This window comes from Melanotaenia boesemani, chromosome 9 (assembly GCF_017639745.1).
Source record: "Melanotaenia boesemani isolate fMelBoe1 chromosome 9, fMelBoe1.pri, whole genome shotgun sequence".
NCBI classification, from domain to species: domain Eukaryota; kingdom Metazoa; phylum Chordata; class Actinopteri; order Atheriniformes; family Melanotaeniidae; genus Melanotaenia; species Melanotaenia boesemani.
Window position 1 is genome coordinate 12,594,384 of NC_055690.1, and position 27,873 is coordinate 12,622,256.

Here is a 27,873-nt window from a genome sequence, read left to right on the forward strand (position 1 = left end):
AAAGATAGAATGATAATAAATTATAATAAAAATAATAAAGACCTCATATAGATAATCTAAAAGGTAATCCATAAGTGGAACATCGAAATTGAGCACAGTTGCTGAGAATTTGGCTTTAATTGGAAAATAATCTATAACAATCAACAAAACCTGCAAATATGTTCATTAAATAAACTTTAAAATTACATAACACACACATGACATAGCAAAACTTCAAGCAATGCAGTTTAATACTTGTTAATTAACAACGAACCAAAAAGAATGTCAGCACCAACATGTAGCTGAGGTAACATAGTTCAGTCCCTGCAGGAGCTGCCACTTCTGCAGAAACATGCAGTGATCTCTCGTTAGGGGTGACCTCAAGGAACACTATCCTATCGCAGTGCCAACACTGTCGGAATGGAAATAATGAAAACGTGGAAGAAACAGGAGGAATCTTACATGCTGGAAGACTTCCGATATAAGGTGCGCTCGTTGTACAACGAGAGGTCGTTCCCATCTGCGGACTCCAGCTGTGTCGGGTCTCCAAGCAAACTTTTCTCCAGTCGAGGAAGAGAGGAAAGAGATGAGATCGAGTTAAGACTGTAAATCCAGAAAAGTGACAGCAGTATCCGCACACGAATAAATTTCTCCTCATCAATGTATTTAATCGAGCGATCATCAATTACTCATTCCTGCGTGGTGCAGAGAGGAGCTTCGCTCACTGACCGGACTCCCGATCTCACATTCCTGCTCAGAGGAGGGGAGGGAGGCGGGGAGGAGGCGAGCCCGTGAAGCACTGCTGGGAGGTGACCATCAATCACACAAATCCCCACCCAGGGGCTGGACTCTCCGCTCATATCATTCCTGCGTGTACGTGGTGCATTCATGGACATCTCCAAATCCAATAATATCTTTAGAGTTGGTGTTTCCATAAAGCGTTTCACGATTATATATATATATATATAAAAAATCATTTTACCGTGCCAACGACAACGAGGAGGTGGACACAAATTTAAATACCTCAACTATCATGTCAGTATTGTATAGAAGCATCGCTTGCCGCCAACTGATGTTTAGGTTTTTCAGAAACTGATTTAATTTTTAATTTAATTTTAGGTGGTGATTCAAATAGAATTTATTTTTTGCTTTTTTATTGTTTGTGTTGTGTGATTTTTTGGTCTATGTTTGCATTCTTGTCATTTGAAGACATTTAAATATGGTTATACATTAATTTGTGCAATCACAGAAGAATTATGTTAATAACATTTGAACGCACTATTATCAAATATCCTGGAAAATTCATAAACATAATTTCTGACGTACGTTTTCAGTAGCAGCTGGTGTAATTACATCTAATTAAGACAATGGCAGTGTGAGAACATCTTTAATGATCTTTTTGTTACTATGTTTTTCAGAATAAGTATATATTATGTAATGACTCCATAGAAATTATATAGAAATAAAAAAGTATGTAATGTAATATATATAGGCTTAATAAACAGTCAGTTGTAGTCTCTTCCTTTTCAACAAACACTGAAAAATTATTCAAATAAGTACAGCGGAACATTGTATCGCCTTCCTACACTCCGAACGGACTTAATTTCGAACGGACCAAAATATCATCCGGAGAGTTGACGTGGACGTTTATGTGCAAAATGGCCAATTCTAAGGTAGAAATTTCAACCGATAGTTCCAACGTATCACCGAATATAAATGTGCCGTCACAGCCCAACAACCCACTCTCCAGGAAGCTTAACAAAATATTGGAAACGAGACTTGACAATGACAAGGTAAGATGCTAATCGCTAACAGCGGCGATACTTGCAAGCTTTCGCATTTGAGTGGTGTCATCAGTTTTATTCTTGTAACTTCCCCCCCGAATAATAATTTGAAGCTAAGAATGAAGGTTCGATTGCTCGGCAAAACACAAACATTACAAACGAATCTTTTCTTTAAGTGTAAAAATGAAGGTCACTAAAAGATGTCTCGTTTTCTCCTTCTAGGAGATGCTGGAGGCGCTTAAGGCGCTTTCAGTCTTCTTCACTGAGAACAGTTTGCGGACCAGAAGAAATCTTCGTGGTGATATAGAGAGACGAAGTCTGACTATCAATGAAGAATTTGCACGAATATTCAAAGAAGTTAAAGAGGTAGCACAGTTTTTTCATAGAATCGAAGTTTAATTCCCAGAGAGAAGACTAAGATCTGTCGCAGTATAACCACGCAAAACCTTAAATTGAAATGTCTAAGGCAGATTCAACTGTAAGGATGTCAGTCCTGTGTTTTATTAACATTAACATAAACATATTTCCATTTAACATCAATACTTAAGAACAGATGATGTTGTGAAGAACATAACCTGTGTCTAGTCAGTCTCCTAATATCTCTTCAACAATAAATCCCAGCTACTTCTAGATACTTTCTAGCAGCAATTTATCCTTTCATATAACTTTTTTGTCTTTAAGTTATAAATTACTGTTCAAAGATACTAACTATGAATTCTTGTCTCATTCTCAGGAGCTTGAAAGTGTTCATGAGGATGTCCAGGCCATGAGCACATGTTGTGAAGAAATGACCAACAGATTGAAGGTAGTTTAATCAAAATATTAAACAGAGGATAATTTGTTTATTTAGGCTTGATGTTAACACTAGTTTACAAGAGTGATTTTTTTTTTATTTTGTTAAATGAATTCTTTGAAACTACCTTTTAAAAGCATGCCAACCTTTCAACAGGCTGCAAAAGAGCAAACACAGGACCTCATTGTAAAAACCAACAAGCTGCAGGGAGAAAAGTGAGTAGATTTTAAAGGTGGTTAAGAAACATCTTAATCTGTGTATGTGTGTGTTTGTGTGTGCTATTCCTGTATCTACTGCATGTAAATTTGAAACAAATGAGAAAACGTTGTGTAGAATTGTTTGTGTGTGTGTGTAAGGGGGGGGGGGGGGGGGGGGGGGGGGTAATCCAGTTGCCTTTGCACATTTACTGTATGTCTACAGATTATAATAATTAGGAGGCTCGAATATTTATTATCTTCATAAGATAATATTCACACAATAAGGGTGGACTTGCAGTTATATGAATCATAAACATAGAAAATATCAAATCTAGTATGTTCTTCTGTAATCCAAAATATTTCAATATTTACAATAAGTGTGCACAGTTAATTTGGCTCAATTCTAACTATTATATTGCATTATTTAAAATACATTAAACTGCAAAATATACATATGTTTTTGCTCTTTATAGAATATGATAAACATCATGTTGGGTATTATGTACTGAAGTTAAAACCAGATGTTTAATCTCTATAAAAGATACATTTGTATGTGAAAGGGCTATATTTACACACAAAGGAAAACATTTTCCCATTGGAAATAACAGATTTTTTTTTCTACAGTAATTTTGTTGTCCAATTAGTATTGACCAATCACATTTGAGCAGAATTTTAGAGGGCAAAAGCTGCAGTACATATTAAACAAAAGGTAATCCTGATACCACTGAACACCTTTTTATTAATTTTTAGACTTTTATCAGCTTTTTAATCATTTTAATCTATATTAATATGCCTGGATGTTTGTTATCTGTATAGCTATTGGGTAAAACTGAAATCTTGATACACTGATTGGAATTAGTTTTTAAGTGTTTACTCCTACATTTAGGCTGTGATGAAATGGCAGGGCGCACATTTTACATTTAAAACTGACATTTCAGAATACCGGGGACACCCTCAAAGTAGAATAGGAAGTTTAAAATTCAAATTGATGTGACCAAATACAGAGAAATATCAAACCATTATTTTATCCCTCATCTGCTCTGAAGAAACCTGTAGCATCTGACAGTGATGGACGTCATTGTCGGTTCAAACCAAGACACCATTTTTCTGTCATTTCCACAGAGTTTACTCCTTTTCTGTTCAGGCAGTTTTTCAGAAAAATGGGGCTCAGCAGCAGGAATAACACAACCCACTTAACACGTTTTATTTTACACTTTTTCTTTGGCAATACACATCTACATGAATATGTACCAAGGTTTTGTTTTGCACATTTATTTTCTCACATTCATCCTAAGGGATTACCCATTCCCTAGCCCCACTTAATTGTGCAAAAATATATTAGAAATTATTTAAAATGTTTTCACAAATAAATATGACTGATTATTTGAAGTTCAAATATTAACCCTTTTTACACAGTGCTTGCAAAAGAATCTTCATAAAGTCATGGCTGGTCTGATGTGGTAATTCGTACAGACCAAAGCAAGTCTGGGGCAAATCAGGAGGGGCTGGCGAGCACAATTAGATTTTTTTTTTTTTTTTTTTTTATATATAAACATGAGGAAAGAAGAATAATTCATGGGAATAACAGTAGAACAAACCTCATTTCCAGAAAAGTTTGGAAGTCTTTTTTTAAATGCAATTAAACTAAAATCTTCTTTTGTTCATTTGTTTGAACTTTTGTTCAACAAACACAAATTAAATCATTTTTATTGTCTTCAGTGACCAATACTGTTGTATTTAGAATATAAAAAACAATCTAGAATTTGCATTTTGGAAAACTTCCTGAATTTTTACAGGAATGTGGTTCGTACAGTACAGTGACACATATTAAGGGAGGGAAACCATAATAATAAATAAGACATTATTTCATTTATTTGTCATTATCTTTGTCCTTCTCTGTATTGTTTTGAGCCCAAACTATTATTATTATTATTAGAAAGCAACTTATTGGTGTCTTTTGTCTTTTGTGTATTTTATTGTGTGCACTGAAATTTGGTGGCAGCATATTTTAAGACTAATTAAATACATAGAGTATATTCTCCTCATTAAATGAGTGAGTGTATAGACAAGGAATGTGTCTTTGGTCATAGACGTATTTATAGACGGGTTTTGGTTGAATATCTTGCAGTAGATGTAATCTGTGTGTCAGTAATATATGAATTTGGCCATTTAGTTCAGGAATCAGATTAATCTTGGTGCTCATGTTTCATTTGCTTCATCAAAATGTGTCTCGCACTGCTCCAGGTAGAACAGATTTCCTTCATTTCTTTCAGAGCTGTCCAATCATAGTCTATCTAATACTGATAATGTTCTGCTGAAGTAAGATTAGATCAGTGTGAGGTCAACTGTTTCATCACTCTAACTGGTGGTCGGACTATCTACTTACATCTTCAAGAATTTCTCTCCTTGGCAATAAAGAATTTATAAAGTTCCAGATAAATTTGCTTTTGCACATTGTCACACGATGCTATGCTGTTGGGCGCGCTGACAGCTATATGACAATAAAACACCCGCTCCTCTCCGGTGGGAATTGAGGTGAAATGGTGTTCATTAGCATTTGTGGCAGATGGGATTTCAGCTCTCGGTGACCTTGCGTGTTGTGTTGGTGGCAGGAACACTGGTCGGGATGATGTAGATTTGTGGCAAAAGACATTAAAGATGTCCTAGTGTAATTTATGCCTCTCTGGCCCACCATCAGCACCTCTTTTACAAAGAGGTGACACAAGTGGAAGCATGAGATGAGTTCTGAGTCTGAGATCAGTGAAAGACTGCACTGGGGATAAAGCCGCCGTTGAGCACATGTAGGCAATGAATAAAGACTGTATCACTTTGTGTCAGGCGTCTTGTTGAGGCAGGCAGAGGTTTGACATGAATGTCCTTCTGAGCAGTCCCCAGCCTTGTCTTTTTCTTTGCATAGTGCTCCCATTGGGACCTGCTGTCCGTCTGTGTGACATTTTCATGCGCAGAACCACAGTGACCTCACAGCCAGATTGAATCGTTTCTGCACGCCAGGCTCTGACCTTGTCTTGAGTAATTTTGTCTCAGAAGAGCTGCCAGAAGTGTGCAGTCAAGCTGTCCTCCTTCAGCCACCCAGCAGTCAGACCCCCTGCACTTCCTTACCTTAGTCCTTTTCATCAGATCTTTTTTAGGTCATACAAACATCTCCAGTCCCAAACCGTTGCTCTTTTTTTGTGTCTGTACGGTTGACACCTATTATAGCTATGCTGCATTTGTGCTTATAGGGCAACTCTGCTGGGAAAGTACAGTCATTTTCAAAGTTCTGCTGATGTTCCTGATTTGTACCTGGCAGAGAAGGCCTATCCTTAACTGTTTGCTGTCTCATCTGTCTCTGCCACTGTATCATTTGTCAGCTCTAATGAAACGGAAAGTAACTGTAGATTGCTTACATTGTGGATCAGTCAGACGCCCTGTGTTTGTTCGCTGACTTTCAGTTATGAAGCTCTTTTGTTTTGGTCATATCCTGCTTAAAGATGCTGTCATCAAGAGCACAAAATAGGCATTGTGTGTTGTTCCATACTGAAAGACAATTCTGCTCACCTGTCCTGCATCATGTTGAGCAAGTTGAGACATCTCACCAGCAGATGTTTCTGTTGACTTGGTGACCTCATGCTCAGAGCTAGAGGCTATACACTCTTGTGTCACGGGTGGCAGCGTGGCCCTGACCAAGGCTGCCACCGCAGGTTCCTTTTGAATCGGGGGGAGCAGAGTTAACAAAAAAAAGCCACAATAAAAAGGAAAAAAAGGTATTAAAACAGTTTATTAAGATAAAAAAAAGGTACGCCATCTCTCAGACTCAAATGTTCACTTCTTGGGCCTTCAGGTACTCAGAGTGTCCTGGCTGGCAGCGTTCTGGGCGGAATCTTGCTGGCATTCCTCTTTGTCCACTCACCTCTTCTTCTTGTAGGGCCTAGCCCACCAACGACCTGGGAAGAAAAGGGGACACGCACAGCAGTCCTCGGTTTCTCTGGGGGATACCCCCACCCTTCTCCGCCTCGCCCTACAATCGCTACCTCGCTTCAGGCCAGGACACAAGACATGGAGATGTACTCACACTCTTCCCGGGCCGACACTGTATTCCTGCGGCCCGGGGCTGAGTAGCTGCACCGTGGGTTCTGGCGTCTGCTGTTGCTCTCTTCCAAGCGTCCGCTGCCCTTCCCCTAGAGGTCCTGCGGCACCTCCATTCTCGGCCTCCTCCACTTTTGTGGTCTGCCTGGCCGCCCACCTTGCGGCCTCCGACGCTGGCTCCCGATCTTGGTCATCCATCGTCCCCAGTCGTCTCCTCTCCATCACTTCCGCCTCCTTGCGGACCCGGCCGCTTCGCGGCCTCGTCCGCTGCCTCAATCCAGCCCCGCTCCTCTCTCTGAGTCAGTCTCTCTCTGTCCTCTCTCCCACTACGGGCTCCGCCTAAATCCTCTGAGAGCTGCCCACACCTGTCTCTTGTTGGGCTAATTAAAAGGGCTGATTGGCTTCCAGAGGGTGACACAAAAACCCAAGGTCTCAAACCAGTAAAACATGCAGTAAAAAACAATAAATTAAATTAAAACATGCGGTTAAAGAAAATAATTAAAACATATCTTAATAAGAGTAAATCATGCACCCTCCTTGGCCCCGTCACACTTGCACTAATTCTCCAACTATTACCAAACCACTCATGCAGATACAGATCAAGATCTAGTTGCCTGCATGTAACCACAGCTAATGTTTATCTGTGCTTGGCTCGTGGCACATCTCATGTTCCACTTCAATTCCTCCAACATGCAATGAATTATCATACGTTTGGCCTAATGTGTTATTGGGACTAATTATTTTTTTCCTGAAACAGCACATGCTCTCAGTTTGGCTCCTGTATAGGTCGTTATTATGTGAAGAAGGCTGAAACCCCACAGTGATAAGTCTGTGACAGCAGAGTGTAAATGACAACCTGTGTAAAATGACACTTGAGCATTATCAAAGCCCAGCTTGGTGATAATGAGGAAATGGCAGTAAGGATTCCTTTGCATTTTCTGATGGAACTGCATGTGCTCTTTGATCATCAGCGCATAGCTAACAGCTTTGCGAATGCCAGATATCCATGCAGTTCTTTAAAAAGCTCCTTGATAGATTATAATGGAGAAAAGACCCACATGGTTTACAACTTGTTAGTTTATTGGACATTTGCTTGTCACACAGAGCAGTTCACCATTCCTTCATTATGGTTTAGTGGCTGATAGATGGAACTCTCTGATCAAGCTCTCACAGACTGTACTATCAGCTCAGCTGTGAGTTAATTAAGCAGCCACTGTAATTTCAGCCCCCATTTGACTGTTTTTATGAGCTTGGACTGTGTAATACATCAAACAGTTCCTGTGTTTGACCTGGGAAAATCCATCGAGAAATCTGAGCCTACACAGACACAGTGTGACTTATCATCCCATCATGTAGCTGTGATCTAAATTAATATTGCACTTGTTGGAGAAAGTTCAAGAAAAGCTTGTTGACCTAATTTTCTTTGAACCTCTGGAACATAAACTCCATGTACTACTTACAGTATGACGTTACAGATTCAAGCATGTTGCTTCTCTCTGGCATCCAGTGATTGCAGCCTGGGAAAGAATGTGTCATGTCCTGACAGTGCTGCACAACATTATCCCTCTGTTCCACTGTTCCTGTGCTCTTGCTTGTTCTGTAAGCGACCTCCCACAGTTTCCTCACCTCCAGCACTGTGAGCAGCCTGTCTCTTTGTTATGATTTACATCCTTGAGGAACTGGTTTGTCAGTCTTTGCCCTGGATGTTAGAAATAAGGGTTTTCTTCTAGAAATACATCTTTAAGTTTGACACACAAGTTGCTGGAGTCCCAGATCTATAGAATTCAGTTAGCCCATAAACAAAAAACTAAGCTGGTAACAAGTGCCTGTTTAAAATGAAAATAAGCTATTTTTTATGTTTCTGCTTCTTCTCTTTAGAAGATTACAACTAAAGAACTTTTCGTGCTGAATATCTCATGTTAATATCACTGTTTCTGACAAGAGAAGAGATTACTGAATTAGATTTTTCTGGAAGCTTTTGGCAGAAATGTGCATGCTAGTGAGGAAATTGCTGCTCTGGGTCTGACAGCTGTAGTTTCCCACTGTACTAGATTTACAGATTTATTCTTCATGCATTGTGTGAAGTGAGCATGTTCACATGGAAGTTGGTTCACTAATTTATGCGTCCATCTATTTAATTATTACCTCATTGGTATAGATTATTTTAGTATACATCATTGTAATTGTGATGGGGTCTCATGTTTTTGTGCCTTTGATTTCAATTTTCCCAATAGCATGATGTTTTCTCTCTGTCACCGATCAATTCTAATTCAGTTTTCCCCTCTCTGTTTTAGAGATTTTGTTTTTTTTCTAATGTGTAGAGCAGTGATGTATATTTCAAATGCAATATATATAACTGTGTCATGGTACATTACCCTAATACAGTACTGTAATTACAGATATCTGTAACAGGCCAAGCAGCAACTTTTTACAATCTCAGGCTGCAGGGTTGTTGTGTGTCTATAGAGTTGATATTATTGATGTTAATGGCTCTTTTTGCTGTTTATATAATCTGGCTGAAATGAAGTCAGCTGTTAGAGTATACCAGCCAGGTCTGTCTGTGTTTTGCAACAAGATATCGACACAAGAAATCACAAATGGCAAAGCAGTCTAGAGGTCGTCTGTGTGTGTGAGGCTTGATGAGTTGTACAGAGGAAGAGTGAATCATAGATTCCTGCAACAGTTTTACAACCCTTTACTTTTAGCTGGCTGAGCACGCCTTATTGCCACGTGACAAACAAAGGTCAGATAATCACCAGGTTATTCTGCTCGACCAAAATAACCCGGTGAGTTACTGCTTATGACTCTTTTCACAGAGAAGGAGGGGATATGGAGGGGATGATTTTGGGTGGAAGGATGGGAACAGAGGGAGGACCTGCTGTTGTTATGCTGGCCTGCGACAGAGTTCCCTGTTGGACTGGGGTGGTTGCCATGGCTGCTATTGTATTGAGACTCATCCCAACACGATAGAAGTCGTTCTGCTGTTGTTGAAAGTGACAAAATCTTGACAGCATCTGGCTCTGCTGTTTTTTTTTCTCCCTTACCTCCCTCTGATATTTATTTTCTTCCTCATTTGACCACTTATGCAGATTCTAACTAATGCACATGATATCTTCAGCGTGTTCCACCCTGTTGTCTCAATCTCATTTCACTATGAGCAAAGTGTATGCATGTTTGTATGTGTGTGCAGGCTGTGATTGCCACCTGCTGGAGACCTTTGAACATTACATATTGTTGATAACGTCAAATGAAAGCTTGTAGCTCTGTTGCTGTTTCCCATTTTTTTAATTAAATATGGTCAGTAAAAAGAAAATGAGGAAAATACAGATTGAAAAAATACTTTTAAGGAATAAAAACTCACAAAAGCTTTGAAGAGTTACAAAAGTCACAATGACAAGTAACTTCCCGTCTTTTAAAATTACAGCATTTCTTTGTTTCCTTTTTAGTCATCGACTTGAGGTGAGAGCTCGGGTTGCTCAAGCTTTCCTTGCCAAGTTCCAGCTCTCTAATGAGGAGATGGCCACGCTACGAGGTGCTCGTGATGCACAAATTACTGAGGTAATCTCTAATATCATATACACTAATGAATGAAATCATGTTAACAGTGTTTCTATTGGCGCCCGCAGCTTGTAAGGAAGTATAAGGTGCAGACTGTTACCTCCGCCTGTAGCTGCTAGGCTTTGTCCTCAGTCTGACAGCGTGCTGTACAACATGTAATATGTTATACTGTTCTAAAATTATAGCAGTGATTGAAATGTTTTATGAAGGCTTCTTACTAATGACAAATGGCATAGTAAGCTGTCAACTTCATGATCCCAAAAACTCTGACTAGAACTGAAAAAGACCAAAACGTTTACTACCCAGATCCAAACTAGACCCGTCATTTAAAGTCAGGAACTGGGCTTATGTAGGACTGAGACCTTGACCTGGACTTCAACCCAATGAGAAAATCTGTGAGAGCTGCTAAAGGAAAACTTTGTTTGCCAGATGTTTTTGCTAGAAGCCATTTCCTCCTCTTGTCTGACTTTGATGCATACAATCGATGCTCCACTTCATTAAAGCAGATAAATTGTATCCAGGTTTTTTGGCTGCTCTTGTCTTTTTTTTTTTTTTTTGTTATTATTATTATTGAAGCAGCCTGACTAATTTTCCATTTACTCAAGCTTGTAACTACACATCCTGTCATAGTGACAAATAACAAATGCGTCTGATTAGGTATCAGCTGTTTTGTTATATGCAGCATAACAGAGATGACTGGCTGCATTTGTTATTTATAACAAATGATAGCACCAGGGGCCTATTCAGATATCCTGGATTAGCTGGGTTCATCGAATCCAAACAAGAACAGCCAGGGGAAACCAGTCCTGAGTCAGTGCGCGCTCACGGCTTCCTCAACAGACCTTTGCCATCTCTCACAGAATCACTGATCTACCATGGCAACGAGGGCGTCGTACTTATGTCCTTCAGACAAGGAAATCCTCCTAGAAGCACATGGAGAAATCGAGGACCAGATAAAAAGACGGGAAACGCCACTGTGGTTATAAAACAAAGACATAACGTGTAGCAAAGCATTGACGAGTGCACAAATAGTCACTCACTGCTCCGCTGAAACAGTTACAATCCAAATAGTTAACATCTTCGAAAACCTAGTTGTACTCTAATTGTGAATCTTTGTAAATGGATTGCAGGTGTGAGTGAAATGATGTAAATGTGTGTGTGAGTTAAGCCAGAATGACCATGATATCTGGGCTTATTTCCTTATCTTGGTTTTCTGCAGGCCCCGTGACTGCTAATTTGCTGTCATGCAAACTCAGATAACAGTCTGGAGCAGAATAACTTTAAAAAAAGTGACAACCATCCTAATCTGCATTTCACCATCACAGCTCAATGTCCTTGGGTTTTCCAATGTTTTACATATTAAACAGACCAGGAGGACAGTTGTATGGGTGTATGTATTTGCATTGGGTTTGGTGGATCTGTGGACCCCTTATTAGCTTCAAATTAAAGTTAATGTTCATACATGTATTATCACATGATCTGATGTTGATATTCTTTAGCCAAAGATGGGAAAAGAGTCTACTGAATTCTGTAAATTCTGCTGCTCATAATCCTTGTAATTGGTATGTTATTAAATTTCCCAGGATTTTTTCAAAGTTCTCAGCCGGGTGAAGCACATTCATGAGGATGTGAAAATCCTCCTGCGAACAAACCAGCAAACTGCAGGGTAAGGTTCATATCTGACTACATATCACTGCTCCATTAGCAACAAAACTAGACGTGCCTCTTTATAATATTGACATAATTTACAGCATTTATTGGTGGCCAAAAATGATCCAGGTTTGGATCATTATCAGATTCTGCTGTGTTGTGCTACCAGTCATGAGCGTATAATGTGTGTTTTCTGCATGTGTCTTCTCCAGGTTAGAGATCATGGAGCAGATGGCAGTGTTACAGGAGACCTCATATGAGCAACTGTACCGCTGGGCTCAGAGTGAGTACCACACAGAGTTAAATCACAATTGGATTTACAACTCACTGTGGGTCTTCTCGTACAAGGAAAGAGCATATTGTCAATATGGTGAAGAGTAAATCTCCCTTATTAGGGCTATGTTCTTTTTTGGGCCTTTGATGATGTTTTATGTATTAAATTGTTGGTCTTTTATTCAAAAAGAAAACTTTGCTCTTTCAGGCAGGAGTAATTGCGTGTAAAGGACTCATTTAAATCCTCATATGACTCATACCCTCTGTCTGATGTTGCCAGAAGAATGCCAACAAAACAAAATTTCCCCAGCTTAACCATGTGTTGAAATCAAAATGGAAATAAACAGTTTAGATCACAAAAACCTCCTACTGGTAATTATACTGTAACAAAATATAGAGCACTTACTAAATGGAGCAGCTGTGGCTCAGGAGATGGAGTAGTCCTCCACCAATCGAAAGGATGGGGGTTTAATCTCCATCTCCATCGGCCCACGTGTCGGTAAATGTTCAGTGTGGCTTGTGCTATTAAGTACTTTGAGTGATCAACGGGACTATAAAATTGCTTTCTATATATACAGTTAATCTGATAAATGATAACATTTGTTTTGCTGATGGAAAAACGCTGTACTGTCGGTCATAATGTTTCTTTGTATGTTGTATCAGTTAGTGTGTTTTGACAAATGAAGAGACATCTTTGTAGAAGACATTTACTTGTATTCCTGGCTTGTAGTGAGCTTAACAACAGCAGAGTGTGTTTACTCATTTTTACCGTTGTCTGAAAGATTGGCCGTTGTTGTTTGTTTTGTAAGAAGCACAAGAAAACTCAGAGACTTCTTAGTGAAAGTTTATGAGAACTTCTGTTTAAAAAGTATTCTTGCTGCTTTATTTGTCACCACCATGGCTGTCATAGTCCAAAGCATTAAGCATCAATGAGTTTAGCATAAAGCTAATGCAAGGCAAGTTTATTTGTAAAGCACATTTCATGTGCAAGACAATTCAAAGTGATTTACATAAAACATTAAAAGCATCACAGATGGTGCAAAGAAAGCACTTACATTTTAATCAATTAAATTACATTAAAAGCAATTTAAGTAAAAAAAAAAAAAAAAAAGGTGCAGGTTTTATGTATAGGCACATGAGAAAATAAATGCTTTTAACCTGCATTTTAAAATGTCTATATTTGGTGAAAGTTTAATCTGCACTGGCAGTTTGTACCACGTGTTTGCAGCATAACAGCTAAATGCTGCTTCTCCGTGTTTAGTCTGGACTCTGGTCTGGACTAGCTGACCTGTAGCTCTGCTAGGTTTATATTCTCTGAAAATATCACAGATGTATTCTGGGCTTAAACCATTCTGGGATTTGTAAACGATCACAAGGGTTTTAAAATCTGTTCTGTGACTGACTGAAAGCCAGTGTAAAGATTTTATAACTGGTGTGATGTGTTCAGATCTCTTAGTCCTGATTAAAACTCTAGCAGCAACGTTTTAGATGAACTGCAGATGTTTAATGCTCTTTTTAGGAAGTCCTGTTAAAAGACCATTACAGTTATCCAGCCTACTGGAGATGAATGTATGGATGAGTTTCGCTTGGTCTTTCTGGGAGACTAAACTTTTAATTCTATTGATGATAAAACAAGCAGCTGTTAGAAAGATGATGTTTCCATAGCACAGATTTCTTGTGCTTCTTTCCTTTTTCTCCACATAGATGAATGCAGAGGATTGACTCAGGAGACGTGTGATATCAGCCCTGTGTTGACTCAAGCCATGGAGGCCTTACAGGACCGACCAGTTCTTTACAAGTAACAAACTAATGCTCAGTATAAAAATACTGTATAATCTGTTCACTGTCTTATATCTTACAGATTGACTGAATTGATTGAATTTGAATTTATTCAATTTATGATTTTGAAGCTCAGTGTTTCACTGCAGCCGTATTCTTTGGCGATTTCCAATCCTCACTGTTGGACTTTTTAAAGAGAGAAGCAAGTTTCTCGGTTATAAAACAAGAGCACAAACAGCCAGGTGCATAAAAAGAACAAAAAATGTTCCCATCATGCAGCCAGCAAAAGAGGAAATTGAAGATCTGCTAAAAGAGAAAAGAAAATTAAGTCTTAATACTTTTGATCATCCAGAAATATAACGATCTATGCTTATAATTTTCCATTATATCCTGTCTATATAGTATAGATTGTAAAATGTATCATTTGCATACATTAATACACATTTTTCCACTCAGATTTTCATTTCAAAGAATATAATTGAATTGATTAATCTTAAACTTGTAATTTAAAGGATTTTATATTGCCTCATGTCACTCGGTGCCTGCAAAAATCAATATAACACTACTTTAAAATGCTGCTAAAATGGAGATTTTAATAAAACGTGAGCTTTAAAATTTTAAATTATCTAATTAAGTCCCTGTTTTTAAATTGTATATTTTCATATTGTGATGCACTACCATCATATCCCATTGAGCCTGAAAAATCTGCAATAAGGACCATTATATATTTATTTATTTGCCAAATTGCCAGTAGACCTGGTACGCTGAAACTAACTGGTGATTTCAGCACAGACAGAAGCTACAATAATAGTCAATGTAGCATCCTGTATGCTCAGACTCAGCATCACCTCATTAGTACATAAAACACCCAAGGCAGTGTCTAGTAGCCACGGATAGTGTGTCTTTTGAATCCATACACTTTGAACACACTCTCCCTTGAAACCTCTGCTACTTTATGTTGTGTTCATGCTCTGCCTAAGATCAGTGTGTTGAAATGCAGAAGCTAATGCCTGTTGGTGGCACTGACTGAAAGAGGAAATGCACAAATAGAGATAAACTCAATTCTAATAACAATGTATGCTAACACATGGACAGTTCTTGTACAGGAGAAGGAAAGTTGTTATACAGAGCAAGTTCTTGCAGTTTACTAAATTTATCCTTTAAAAAAAATATCACACGTTAATGTTTTCATGGCCAGGCCTCCTTCTGTCTGCTTTGTGTTTTTGGAAATGCACCTGCCTCTGTGCCAGCTCAGTATCCAAGGTCATACACTGGCTGGGTATGTTGAGGCTGGATACCCACGTTCTTGGAGTCTGAATTCAACAATATCTTTTGTTTAGTCTGTTGCAGAGCTCGTCACCGCCAAGTCATCAGAAAAGCTTCAAACTCATTCCTGTTGGAAAAACTAGCTACATTGTTGATCTTAGAAACTGACCACAGCACACATTGTGTACAACAAAACGGAGGTTTCTGTCTGTTTCACATGATTAACAGTTGAATATGGACATTTTTTTCTTCTTCTTTTGTTTGTTTAGGTACACCCTGGATGAGTTTGGGACTGCACGCAGGTGTGCTGTGGTACGAGGCTTCATTGATGCTCTGACCCGAGGTGGCCCAGCAGGAACTCCTCGCCCAATAGAGATGCATTCACATGACCCTATGAGGTACAATGCAAGCTATATTTTAATGTTTATTTAGAAAATATTTCTGAAAAATAAATTCATAAATGGTGAATTTTAGGGAAACAAATGTATTTAGAAAGACGTATACCAGCTTTCTGGTTATAAAAGGATTCAAATGAACCCAGATCATGATTTACCCTACCTAACCAAATAGTTTTTGTGTCTAAACTTAATTAAAATGGAGCTGAAAACTAAAAACTATGAATCAGTTGAAGACTCATCTCCTCCAAATATCTCCTCTCCTCTGCATGGATGCTGGTCCAAACTTCTGAGACACTTTGGATGAAAACATCGAACTAAATGTAAAATGTTTATAAATGATAAGGTAGTACTTTTGGTTTCACACGGGGTTTGTGAAACGCAGTGTTCTTGGGGAAAGTACTGTTTTGGAGCCTTTTCAAAGCCAAAGTCCCTTTTTTTTACTGCCAGTTTTTTTTAAGTCCTCATGCGAGAAAACTGAATGCATTTGCAAAATGGGAGAGAGCTGCACTCTAAGGCTCAAAACTATAAGTATAACTTCACTGACTGGTCTACTTTTATCCACACATTACACTTTATCTTCATAGCTTAGGGAGCAGGAATCTGCAAGGCTCTCTACTTATTCACTATCATATGAAAAACTATTTTTTTTCTGAAAAAGCAGAAGCATGCTTCAGGATCTGAGGCTGAAAGTCATAAGACTGATAACAGTTAAATCACTCTGATCACGAAGCACAGATTCGATTCACGTGCTGTCATTTTAAAATTCAACCAGCAGGTGCTACCGTTTGCACATTTTATTTGATTTATTTAATCATTTTTCAGTTCAGTCTATAGCAACTCAGACAATCAGTCAATGCCAGAAAGACACACAGTTTGAAGCTGTGTGTAATATTGTGTTTTTTTTTGGATACATATGCCAATATTTTAAGCATTAAAAATAATTGGACTATTTTGTAATCCACATGGGTATTTGTTAGGATTTCCTTTAAATAGAACACAGTATCTTGGATAAACTTGGACACAATTTTTTAAAGTACTTGACAGGTTCTGCATCGGTGGACTGTTTAATTAGCGTCCTTTTTGTCTTCACATCATCTTGGACAAAACTGTAAGAATGTTGCATGATCAGCTAAATATGTCTTAGATTACAAAGCATTACTTTACATACATGAACTAGAGGGTCCCTAAACTGTTCTGCAGAAAGTCAAATCACACAAAAACATAAAGTTGCTGGTTTATTCTTATTTTTTACTTAAAATGTACTTTTTGACAAACACAGCCATGCCTTTCTACAAAGTATATCTTATATATCCATGATTGTGTTTGTGAGAATCACTGAAGTATAAATCAATCAGACCAAATTGTTCATTGTTCAGATCAGAGTGTCTGAGTGCGCCTGTGTTTCCCATTTTACCACATCCCCTTCCTCCAGTGCCCAGGAGCCAAATTGGAGATTTTCTCAGAATACCAACCATACATGGAACACAAAATCACCTCCACTTTATACGAGGAATCAACAGTTCCTAGAACATCAGGTTCTTACTCACCTCCCTATGTCCTCACATTCTCAAATATACACACTCACCAAGTTAAACCTCACTGTTTTTTCCACCATTATGTAACAGCAAAAGACATTTATGTGTGATGGGAGTAAAACACAATGAGCCATGCCTAAATGTAGCAGTGACAGTGCCACAGCAAGATGATCCCTCTGCCTGGTTCTACAGTGACGTGCGGTTTAATGCGAGCACTTTTGTGGCTCTTTCAGGTATGTTGGGGACATGCTGGCCTGGCTGCACCAAGCAACCGCCTCAGAGAAGGAACATCTTGAAGCTCTGCTGAAACAAGTCACTATGCAAGGTGTGATAACTTAGCATGGTGTCCAGCTCTTCCATCATCTGGTTCAGGGTCATGCAATGCATTTAATCATCATTTCACCTCTAACTTGGAGGTTATTTGCATTTTAAAGCAGTTTAACTGGTTTTTGTTGCAACATCACTAATTATTGTTGTGTGTGTGTGTTCTTTTTATGTCAGGTGTGGAGGAGAACATGCAAGAAGTGGTGGGACACATCACAGAGGGAGTCTGCAGGCCCCTGAAAGTAGGCAGCTGACCGTTTTAATTCTGTTTAAGTCTGAAGAGCTTACTGTTGATCGCATACTGCATTTTGTCATGCTTTGCTGGTGTACTCACTTGTTATTGATCTGCTCCTTAGGTCCGGATAGAACAAGTCATTGTGGCAGAGCCAGGTGCTGTCCTGCTATACAAGCTGTCCAACCTGCTCAAATTCTACCACCACACAATCAGGTACTTGAGGATGGATGGGCCAAGATTTAAAAAAAAAAAAAAAAAACATGCATGGAATCACTTTTATGCTGACGACTGCCAAATTTATATGCCAATATCTGGGAACAGCCTTTTCCCCCTGACACCCTTACTTGACTGATTGGGCCTGGTTAGCAAAAAATTTCTTAAAACTAAACGCAGGGCTTAAAGTATTCGGGCACCATGCCGGATCTCCGGCTTTTCACTAAGATTCAGGAAAAAAAAAAGAAAAAAAAACTGTTAACTACGGGTATAGTGGGTGAGACTCTGAATTGACTCTGAATTGTAGAAAATGAATTGAACAATGAACAATGTTAAAGTCGGAAATTACACGTATTCATCTTAGAAAATAAGCAGAACTTGCTGCTGCATATGTTTTCAATGTTCAGCAAATAGTGACAATATACCACACTTCGTTTTCTCTGCCGAGTTAACCTGTAGCGTGAAGGTTATCTCCGATTGGTCTTGAACGCAGCATCCAAGCCAATGGTTGTTTCACCGAAATCATATTTTAAAAAAATGGAGAGTAAATTCACGAAGCCAGGGAAAGACGTCCTAATTGACAATGGCCTTAGAACCAAAGGGCGCTGGGCATGGATAGGAGAAGGGGTGGAGACGGCAAGCTTTTTGGGAGCTGGTGCCAGAAACTAAGAGAGCCAGGTAGCCCTACTTGTTTCTGTTTTCTGCTCGAAGAAGGTGGTGTATGCAGCTAGTGGCAAAAAAGTTCCATGACGCCACGAAGGAGACCCCGGCAGCAGTTCGCGCTCTCCAACAAGTCGTGCAAGTACAAGTCGTTTGCCAGGTGTTGTGCTCTAAAGTGAATGTCTGCCAAAAATTGATTATACGGCCGCGGGAGCGCGCGCTGCCTGTTAGCGTCGTTTCACTCAGCTTCTCGCTGTTGTCTGCGGCTCTTCCTCTCGGTGTAAAACCGACATAGTACGCGAATGCAAGTGACAATATGTCTAAATTAACAAAGAAAGTATGATTTTGCAAGTGCTTTAACGGATTTATTAACACTGCAGATGAAGACGTGTTGTAATCAGAAACGATATCCAGGCATGTTGCGGCTTCCCTGTTTATGTTTCATGCGTTTGTCTCATGCTTGTTTATTTAAAGTATGTAAAGTCCAGAAAGTATATGGCTTGTGTGTTGATTTACAAAGTTTAATTTCCACAGATGTTTATGACTTATTTTGAGTACATTTCTTGTTAATAAAATGCAGAATCTACATTAAAGTGGTCTGATATCAATCAAGAGTTATACTGTGCACATTACTGGCCAAGTAGTACCTTACACCCACCTCTTATTCTTTTAAAGTGGAATTTGGCCACAGAATAATCGTTTTAACATATCAATAGCTGATCATGGGCCCTGTAAATGCCAATAAAACAACAAAATGTTGCTTGAAATGGCTACAGTTTGTTCAGGTGAGATATATTTTACAGATGAATGGCCATCAACTTCCTTGCATCCACTAAACAAATTAGGTGGCTCTAACAGCCAATCAGGTTCTACACAATGACTCATTAATTTGACCCAGGTGTGTTGGTACAGGAATACATGGTAAACCTGCTGGATTGCGGCCCTCGTAGGACCAAATTGAGTAGCCCTGCACTAAAACCCTTTAAGGCAGTGCTTCCCAATCCAGGTCCTCGGGACCCCCTGCCCTGCATGTTTTAGATGTAACCCTATTTTAACACCTGAATTAAATGAATGGCTCGTTAACATGATATTGATATGTTAAAACTTTACATACTTTAAATAAACAAGCATGAGACAAATGCATGAAACCTAAACAGTGAAGCAGCAACATGCCTGGATATCGTTTCTGATTACAGCACGTCTTCCTCTGCAGTGTTAAAAAATCCATTAAAGGACTTAAAAAATCATACTTTCTTTGTTTATTTAGACATGTTGCCACTTGTGGTTCAGTGTATTAAACTGGATTTGTTTGTTTTGTATTTTCTATAACCTAATTTGATATTGTTTTGAACAAAAACAATGGAAATGTTGCAATTTAAAATTAAAATGTTACCTAAAGTTCACTGTTACTCTGTAACTGTTTTTTTGTATATATTGCCCTTTACTAAATTAAATGATTGCTAAATGAATAATTTAAATTAATTAGCCTGACTGAGTTTCACATGTCCTTATAACATTATTACCTTTACTTTCTAAAATTAACATTTAAACTGTAGGTCATCTTATGCCCTGCCAAGCACAATGGCAAAAAGTTGTTTGCCTATAGTGTGTATACATCAGATCCACTGCACCTCCGCTCCCCGGAAAAAAGTTCAGGCTTCAGGTTTTTTTTTTTTTTTTTACTTTAAGCCCTGTAAACGACAGAAAGACAGAAATGATCTGTTTGGTAAATCTCTGATTGACCTGGGACCTTTTAATGACTTTATGTGTCCAAAAGTCACCACCATAAACAACGATCTTAAACTTGACAAACAGATAAATGATTTTTTTTAAAATTGTGTTTTTATCATCTTCGTCTTTTATCAAAAGTTAAACCGTTTCTATTTTTTAATCTTTTTGAGAAAATTATGCATGCTTTGATTTCAAGTCGTCTTGACTACTGTAATGCGCTTTATGCTAGCATCAGTCAAAAATCTCCATCCTGGCTGCAATTTGTCCAGAATGCTGCTGTGCGACTTTTAACGGGCCAAAAAACATGATCACATTACACCTTTGCACTGGCTTCCTGTTTATTTTAGGATTCATTTAAAAAAAAATTTATTTGTTTTTAAGGTCTTATATGGACTCACTTCACCTTAAATCACTGACCTCATCAAAATTTATACCCTGGCACAGACTCTGCGGTCCGAGGGCCAGTTTTTACTTGTGGTACCTAGGCCGAAACTTAAAACCAGGGGCGGACAGGGCTTTTTCTGTGCTCGCTCCCAGACTCTGGAACGTCCTGCCCCCCCATGTCAGCACAGCCCACACTGTGGAGTGTTTTAAGTCTCGTCTTAAGACCTACTTTTATTCCTTGGCTTTTAACACTGCATGAGTTGTGTGGTCCTCTGTGTATTTTATTTTTATTTATTTTTTTATTTTATTTTTTTATGAAGTGATTTTAATTTGTTGTAGTATATTGGTTTTATGTGCAGCACTTTGGAAATGTCTTGTTGTGAAATGTGCTATATAAATAAAGTGATTGATTTGATGATCAAACACATCATGGATCATGTAAATCTTTCCTTTCTTATCTCTCTGTTTGATCTTGGTTCAGCTCTATTATTGGAACGAGTGTGGCCTCATTGCTCATGACCATTGAAGAAATGCACCTCCTCAGCAAAAAGATGTTCTTCAACAGTCTGAGCCTTCATGCAAGCAAACTCATGGACAAGGTGCTGTACGAGCAGAGGGGCTTTTTTGTGTGTGTACATTTACTTTTCCAGATGTAAGAAGTTGACTGCTAGAGAAACGAATCTCCTAACTACAAAACAGGATAAAAGAAGAAGCCTTGTTTTTAAAGTAGAGGTGGTTCACAATGTTCTTTCATAAAAATACTTAAATGACAGTGCAGTGAAGTTTAATGTTGCTCCCTGTGGACTGACATTGTGTATTTCAGCTCTAAATCTAAACCCTTAAAGACAACAAGGCTATTTCTGAAACACTTATGCTTGTAAACAGTTTCAGCCTCCTGGCCACAGCAGCAAAATGGTGCTAGCTGCCAAGAAACGCTATACTTGTTACCGTTTAGTTAAATTGGAATCCAAATATACCTCAGCACGGGCGCGAGCTCTTCCATGTTAGACGCTGCCTGTGTCCTGATCAATAGCAGTTACAAGAATTATCCTTGTAGCTTTGTGTTAATCAAATTGGAGACCCTCAGGGCTTTGGTGTCAATTCCACCTAATGCCAGGAACACAGCCTTTTCATAATTTGCTCTATTAGGAGGACAAAGTTGACCATGTCCAATTCTCTATTGTGTGTTCAGACTCCAATGAAATCAGAAGCCTCTTCATTACTAACTGATGCTCAAGAATAACAGCGTATGCTAGTTGTATATTTGTTCAACATGCTGCTTATTTCAATTGTTTATTGCTTTGATGAAGTTGTGAGGACCTTCTTTGTGTGAAGGCTAAAGCCGATGTTCAGCTAACCTTTTAGTGTAACTTTGCTTGTTTGTTCCACCTCTTGTACCTTTTTTTTTTTAATGGTCTTTTGGTTTTGTTTGTCTGGACAGGTGGAGCTGCCACCTGCAGACCTTGGACCTACAGCATCACTCACTCAGACCCTCTCTCTTCTCAGGGAGGTGCTTGCCTCCCATGACTCCTCCGTCGTTCCTCTGGATGCTCGTCAGGCTGACTTTGCTCAGGTAAACATACATTTAGTGAAGGAGGAAAACTGTGAGAATGTTTTTGTTTTTTTTATGTCACTATATTAAACTCAAAATTGAACCTGGTAATGTGTGTGTGTATGTGATGTTTATGGTCATCTGATGGCAGAAATGTGATTGATATTCATGCTGTTTTTGTTTGTGTAGAATGTCATCCAGTTAGATCTTAATGTGTTTTCATTACATTAAATTGAGAATTTTTTATCCTGATGCAGCATGTCACCCTTGTTCCCACTCCACCTTCTTATACTAACACATCACTACAGTAGCTGAAACGGGGCAAAGCACTTAAAGGCTCTAAAGATGGCATCTTAGGCTGGGCTTACACCAGAAGACTTTTAAAAGATTTGCACAAGACTCTGAAAGACTACCAGCTCACATCTAAAGACCAATGTTTAGAGTCTTAAGTCTCAGCCTAGTCTCAGACTGAGATTTGACAAAGACTGTGAATCTATAGGGTCACAAATTACAAGACTGCAACTAGATTCTTTTAGCATTTTTTGTGGCATGTTGGACAGTTGATATGGAACAGGGCTGATCTGCACACAGTAAAGCAAGCAAGGGGAGAGTTTCCCTCCAGGAGGGAATTACACATCATCACTATTAAGTGTGGTTTTACATCTCCACCAGGTGTTACACCGACTCAACAGAATCTGAAGGGATGAATGAGTTTTTATTATCTTATTTGTTAGATCATTATACTGTAACACATAAATGATCCACAGCAGACATCTACTTCTAATAACCACCCGCTCCTCTTTCTGGATGGTCCACCGACGACGTTTCATCACCGCTTCTTGTTCGTCTTTTTTTTCCCCCCCTGTTTTTGCCGGTGGTCTGAATGTCGGGATTCCTGTTTTTGCTTTTGTCAGAGCTCATCTATTGGTTGTTGATCGTGTTTCGTCACTGCGGCTTGCAATAATATCTATCATGTTAGAAATTGTCGCAGATCCAAGACTGGAGAAAGATTGACATTAAACAGGGCAGATTACCAGCTCACACCTAACGACCGAGATGACGGGAGCGCGCTGTGACTCCAGCAAAACTCCTAAGATTTCCTAAAGACTTCCGTTTTTAGTCTGCGACCGTGAAAATCGTTTGGTGTGAGCCCAGCATTAGACGTTCTTCTTACTTGGAAAAGTAAATAGAGGCGTCGGGTTGCAATTTGCAATTTATACCCCTAGATGTCCCTATGTCCTGTACAGTAGACTTTGAATCATAAATTTAGGTTTTTCAGTTCTCATGAACTCATGGCTTAAAGCTTTGACTTACTTTGCCTCTTTCAGGTGCTGTCTTGCATCCTGGATCCCCTCCTGCAGTTGTGCACCGTGTCAGCCAGTAACCTCGGCACAGCTGACATGGCTACCTACATGGTCAACTCACTGTACGTCATGAAGACCACGCTGGCTCTCTTTGAGTTCACCGACAAGAGGCTTGAGATGCTTGAGTTCCAGGTCTGACCCAGCTCTAAACTGTTACTAGCAATTTATAGTAAACCATATTTTTAAATATATATTTTTAACAACTTTTCTTACTTTTTGTTTTTTTGGTCTTTTTCATTTTTTGGTACTTAGATACAGCAACATTAGATTTAATGGGAAAGTGTCTCCAAACTTTTGACTGATGGTGTATATTAATTTAATTTTTTAAGAACAGGGACTTGATAATAATAAATGTAATAATACACCACACTTCGGTAAGAGCTGAGTATTTCAACAAAGAAATATTTATCCAATGTGATGGCTCAGCTACAGTTATTACATTTTCTTTAGATCTATTGTTAATGGAAAATAGTTAATTATTCCTCCCACTTTTATTAAAATCCAGAGCTAAAATCTTTCACAGAAAAGATGTAATTTGCTGTCACATAAAAGAGTGTGCGTCATATATTGTTGTTCATTCTCAAATGCACCATCCATCCCTCTATTTTTAGCACATCTTTTGTAATTGAGCATCACAAGAGCTCTTGTAGAAGTTTTATTATCAATAGCACAGTGATTCTCCATTAACCACAAGTACCATTTGTTCACAATGCAGGCATGGATGCAATTTTAAGCCACTCTCCCAAATTTTTCAGATTGAGGCTCACCTTGATACACTGATCAACGAGCAGGCATCATACGTGCTGACCAGAGCCGGACTGAGTTACATCTACAGCTGTGTGCAGGAGCACGGCACTGAACAGGTGCTAGGTTTTTTAAAATCTCTCTCTCTCTAAAAATATATATATATATATATATATATATATATATATATATATATATATATATATATATATTGCTTTGAAAGTTTTTATAGGCTTTACCATTGCTATGGTTACCGCATGACCTGTGGCTCTGCTGGAACATAATAGCTTTTCTATCAGATTTTCCGATGAGAGAAGAAGAGGAAAAGACTGATTGTGTCATGTTCTATTAAAATATATTGGTTTCTCCAGAAGTGTCTTGTGCAGATAAGAGGGCTGTTGCCCTGGAGCCTTCCTCTCTCTTTGTAACACTCTTTGCCACTGGGCTGACTGAAACCCATAGCTGTGGTTTAGCATGCAAGCCTCAATACCGGGTCATGTCAGGACACACCATACCCTGCTGCTGCTCAACACAAAGCTTCGTTACAAACTCTCGCCCCTCTGCAAACTTTTTCTCTACCTGGGTGGTCTGTCGTGGGTTTTCTTGAAGCTGTCTGTCTCCCTTCACTTGACTAAATCCCAGATGTCAGTGACTTACAAGAACTTCAACATTTATTTTAGACTTTTCAGGTTTTTCTGTCATTTTTCTAATTCATGAAAGAAGTTTGAAACAAAGCAGTGAAACATCTGGTTACTAGCAGATGAGTTTGTGCCTCATAGTATGTTTATTGTATTGCTCATAACCCTATAAAACTTCTCTGGGTGCCTCAGTGTTGCTTTGTACCTTGCACTTTCTTTTATTTGCTGGTTTTAACACTGGCCATTTAGGCATTTAAGCTTGACATAATGCAGCCATGTTGTATGATCAGTGACGGCTAATTGCCTTAAAGGTGCCTGCCAATGTGTACACAAAGTCAAACATGTATTTGCTCTGTCTAGTTAACATCAGGATTTAACAGTGCGTTTCTGTTACTCACAAATCAAAATGCTTGTTAACAAATAATGTTTTATATTTTTTCCCTTATGAGTTGTAAATGTTTATTTTGTCAGTTTATTTTCCTCATTTTTAAATTTACCAACAGATGCAGCATGCAGTGTAGAAAAATAGCATCACAAAATCTTTTCAATGGAGACAGAAATGAACAAAAACTTAATTTTTTGTTCATTTCTTCAGCTTCAGGACTGCCACCTGATGTTTGCTTCTCTTTTCCCAGGGTCCTCTGTCCCTTCTCCCTGGTATGGACAGCTCCTCTGTGAAAGCAGCAATGGCAAGTTACCCTACATCTGTTAATGAAGCAGATACACCTGCTGCTACTTGATCAATGCCCATCTAATTTTATCTATTTCACACAATCTGCAGGTCCAGTTTGATCGCTACTTGTCCTCACCTGACACTCTTGTGATGCCACAGCTCAATTTCCTGCTGAGTGCAGCCATTAAGTGAGTCTTTGTCCATGATGTCTTTCTTTGAGCACATAAGCAAAACCCCCTTTATGCAATATTAAGGTTTTAGTGGAAATGTTTGCTTTCTTGCATAGTGTAATGGCAGAGGGAAGAGCATGTTCAGAGACATTGAAAATGGAACAGGCATATTGGCTTAATAGTGGTCAACATTTATCAGTTTCCCAGATGTAATACAATCATTACCGGATGCTGAACAAAACACTCCACTAAATGCATGAGGAGTTTGGATGGTAAATTGCTTCATCCACCAACACATTGCGAGAATAGTCAGCAGGTCTGCCTGTATTTGTCTTACTGATCAGAAAATGCACATGCTTTTAGCTCAATCCTGCATTTGAGGGCTCTGTCTGAGTTATACTTACTGGGAACAGCAACAGGTTTGAGGAGCACTCTGTACCTCAGGTTAATGTTCTCTAATAATGGACATGGGGGAACTGATGGGCAGGACACCATTAATTAGCTTCTGGTCCATTTCTCACTCGCACTCATTGCCTGAAATTGTTTCTCCTCTCACTCTCACATCTGCTTCTGTTCACCTAGACACACAAAAACACCCAAAAATAGCGTGCAAATTATGGGAATGTGATAGTCAAACTCCCTTCTTTTCACATTTCATGTTAGTTCGGTTGCTGTGGAATAAGGCGCCATACACTGCAGTGAGGTACCGTGCTCTCTGTGGGCCAATTAAAAATATGGATTCTCATGAGCCTAAGAGGGATACAACTGAGGAGCTCCCTCTGTGTCCTTGAGTCCTCTCACTGGATTTTCAGTCCAAGGGCTTTATCCTCTTCTACAAAAATTGTGCTGTTACAGACCAGTAAAAGAAATTAAATGCAATTAGATTACTTAAACTACAGTAACCACATGAAAGATGATAGACACAATTACAAAAAAGTTTTAAGAGTTGCTTTCAAGATCTGGTTTTTATTGGTATATGCAAGAACATACTGCAGCAAAGATAAAAAATTGAATATTGTAATGTTTTAATCATACTAATAGTAATTTCAGCACCCCTGAGCCTGATTCACATCCTCAATTATTTCCTTGTTTCTGAACAGCAAGCTAAAAGTTAGATTCTACAGTTTTAATATTGATGAAATAAACAACCTAGATGAAAGACATGATTATCTCTTCTGAATGCATAATTAGAATAACCCCTGAAATCCAAATAGTTAAATATAAACTTATACTAAACAGATAAATGTTTCCTCAGTTGAGGGATAATCTTTCTATCATTTTGTCGTACTCTGGCGTGGTTTGTCTATTTCTTGTGCCTTTTTTTAAGTTTGTAAAATGTATCCATAGATGGCAGTGTGAACCACACACAGTCACAATGTGGTTGGTGCTGTGGAGGCACACAGTGGTTACCAGAAAAACACATAAAAGTACATTTAGCCTCAGGGCAACTTCTTTCAGCTCAAAAATGAATTCTTCTATTGCTTTAATGTTTAAAAGATCCACTCACTACTTCTGTTTTTTTCAATGAGCACAAGATTTATTTCAGATTTATCTGTTTTTGCAGGGAGCAGATTTTCCGACAGTCAACAGAGCTGGTATGCAGAGCATATGGAGAGGTTTACACGGCTCTGACCAGCCCAGCTAATGCCTACAAAGACCCAGAAAACCTGGTACCCAGATCCCCTCAGCAAGTTCAAACCCTGCTGTCCTGAGACACTTTGATTCCTTGTTGATGTGAGATGCAAAGCGAGGACCTGCAGAGGAAAACCTGCAGGTTATTTAAGGAGATATGTAATTTGTACAGTAAATGTATATAAAAGTAGATGTATAGGCCCAGCTTATGTTGGAAAATGTGTGATGTGGGTCAGTGACCTCAGAGAGACATGT

General features: G+C 38.8%; 2 protein-coding genes across 2 annotated transcripts in view; one reads left to right on the forward strand and one right to left on the reverse strand.

Annotated features, from left to right (window-relative positions):
• The window catches only part of LOC121645882 (LHFPL tetraspan subfamily member 6 protein), a 43,298-nt gene extending 41,693 nt beyond the window's left edge, over nucleotides 1-1,605 (reverse strand). The window contains exon 1 of the mRNA XM_041994641.1: nucleotides 442-1,605. The gene's annotated coding sequence lies outside the window, so the exon portion shown is untranslated. The remainder of the gene's footprint in view (nucleotides 1-441) is intronic.
• Nucleotides 1,589-27,873, forward strand: cog6 (component of oligomeric golgi complex 6). The gene is made up of 19 exons (XM_041994639.1): nucleotides 1,589-1,772; nucleotides 1,986-2,129; nucleotides 2,497-2,568; nucleotides 2,713-2,771; nucleotides 10,286-10,397; nucleotides 11,981-12,063; nucleotides 12,260-12,330; nucleotides 14,025-14,118; nucleotides 15,635-15,763; nucleotides 17,532-17,623; nucleotides 17,800-17,864; nucleotides 17,979-18,070; nucleotides 21,327-21,444; nucleotides 22,287-22,418; nucleotides 23,726-23,893; nucleotides 24,517-24,624; nucleotides 25,779-25,832; nucleotides 25,925-26,004; nucleotides 27,551-27,873. Exons 1-19 carry the CDS (start codon nucleotides 1,629-1,631, stop codon nucleotides 27,696-27,698), a joined length of 1,965 nt encoding a protein of 654 aa, XP_041850573.1. The 5' UTR covers nucleotides 1,589-1,628; the 3' UTR covers nucleotides 27,699-27,873.

Bases quoted from the DNA above. Each gene is read 5' to 3' on its own strand.
- cog6 (XM_041994639.1), top strand. From the start codon at position 1,629: ATGTGCAAAATGGCCAATTCTAAGGTAGAAATTTCAACCGATAGTTCC. The intron at 12,331-14,024 runs GTGAGTACCACA...TTCTCCACATAG, and splicing joins ACTGTACCGCTGGGCTCAGA to ATGAATGCAGAGGATTGACT. The intron at 26,005-27,550 runs GTGAGTCTTTGT...CTGTTTTTGCAG, and splicing joins CTGCTGAGTGCAGCCATTAA to GGAGCAGATTTTCCGACAGT.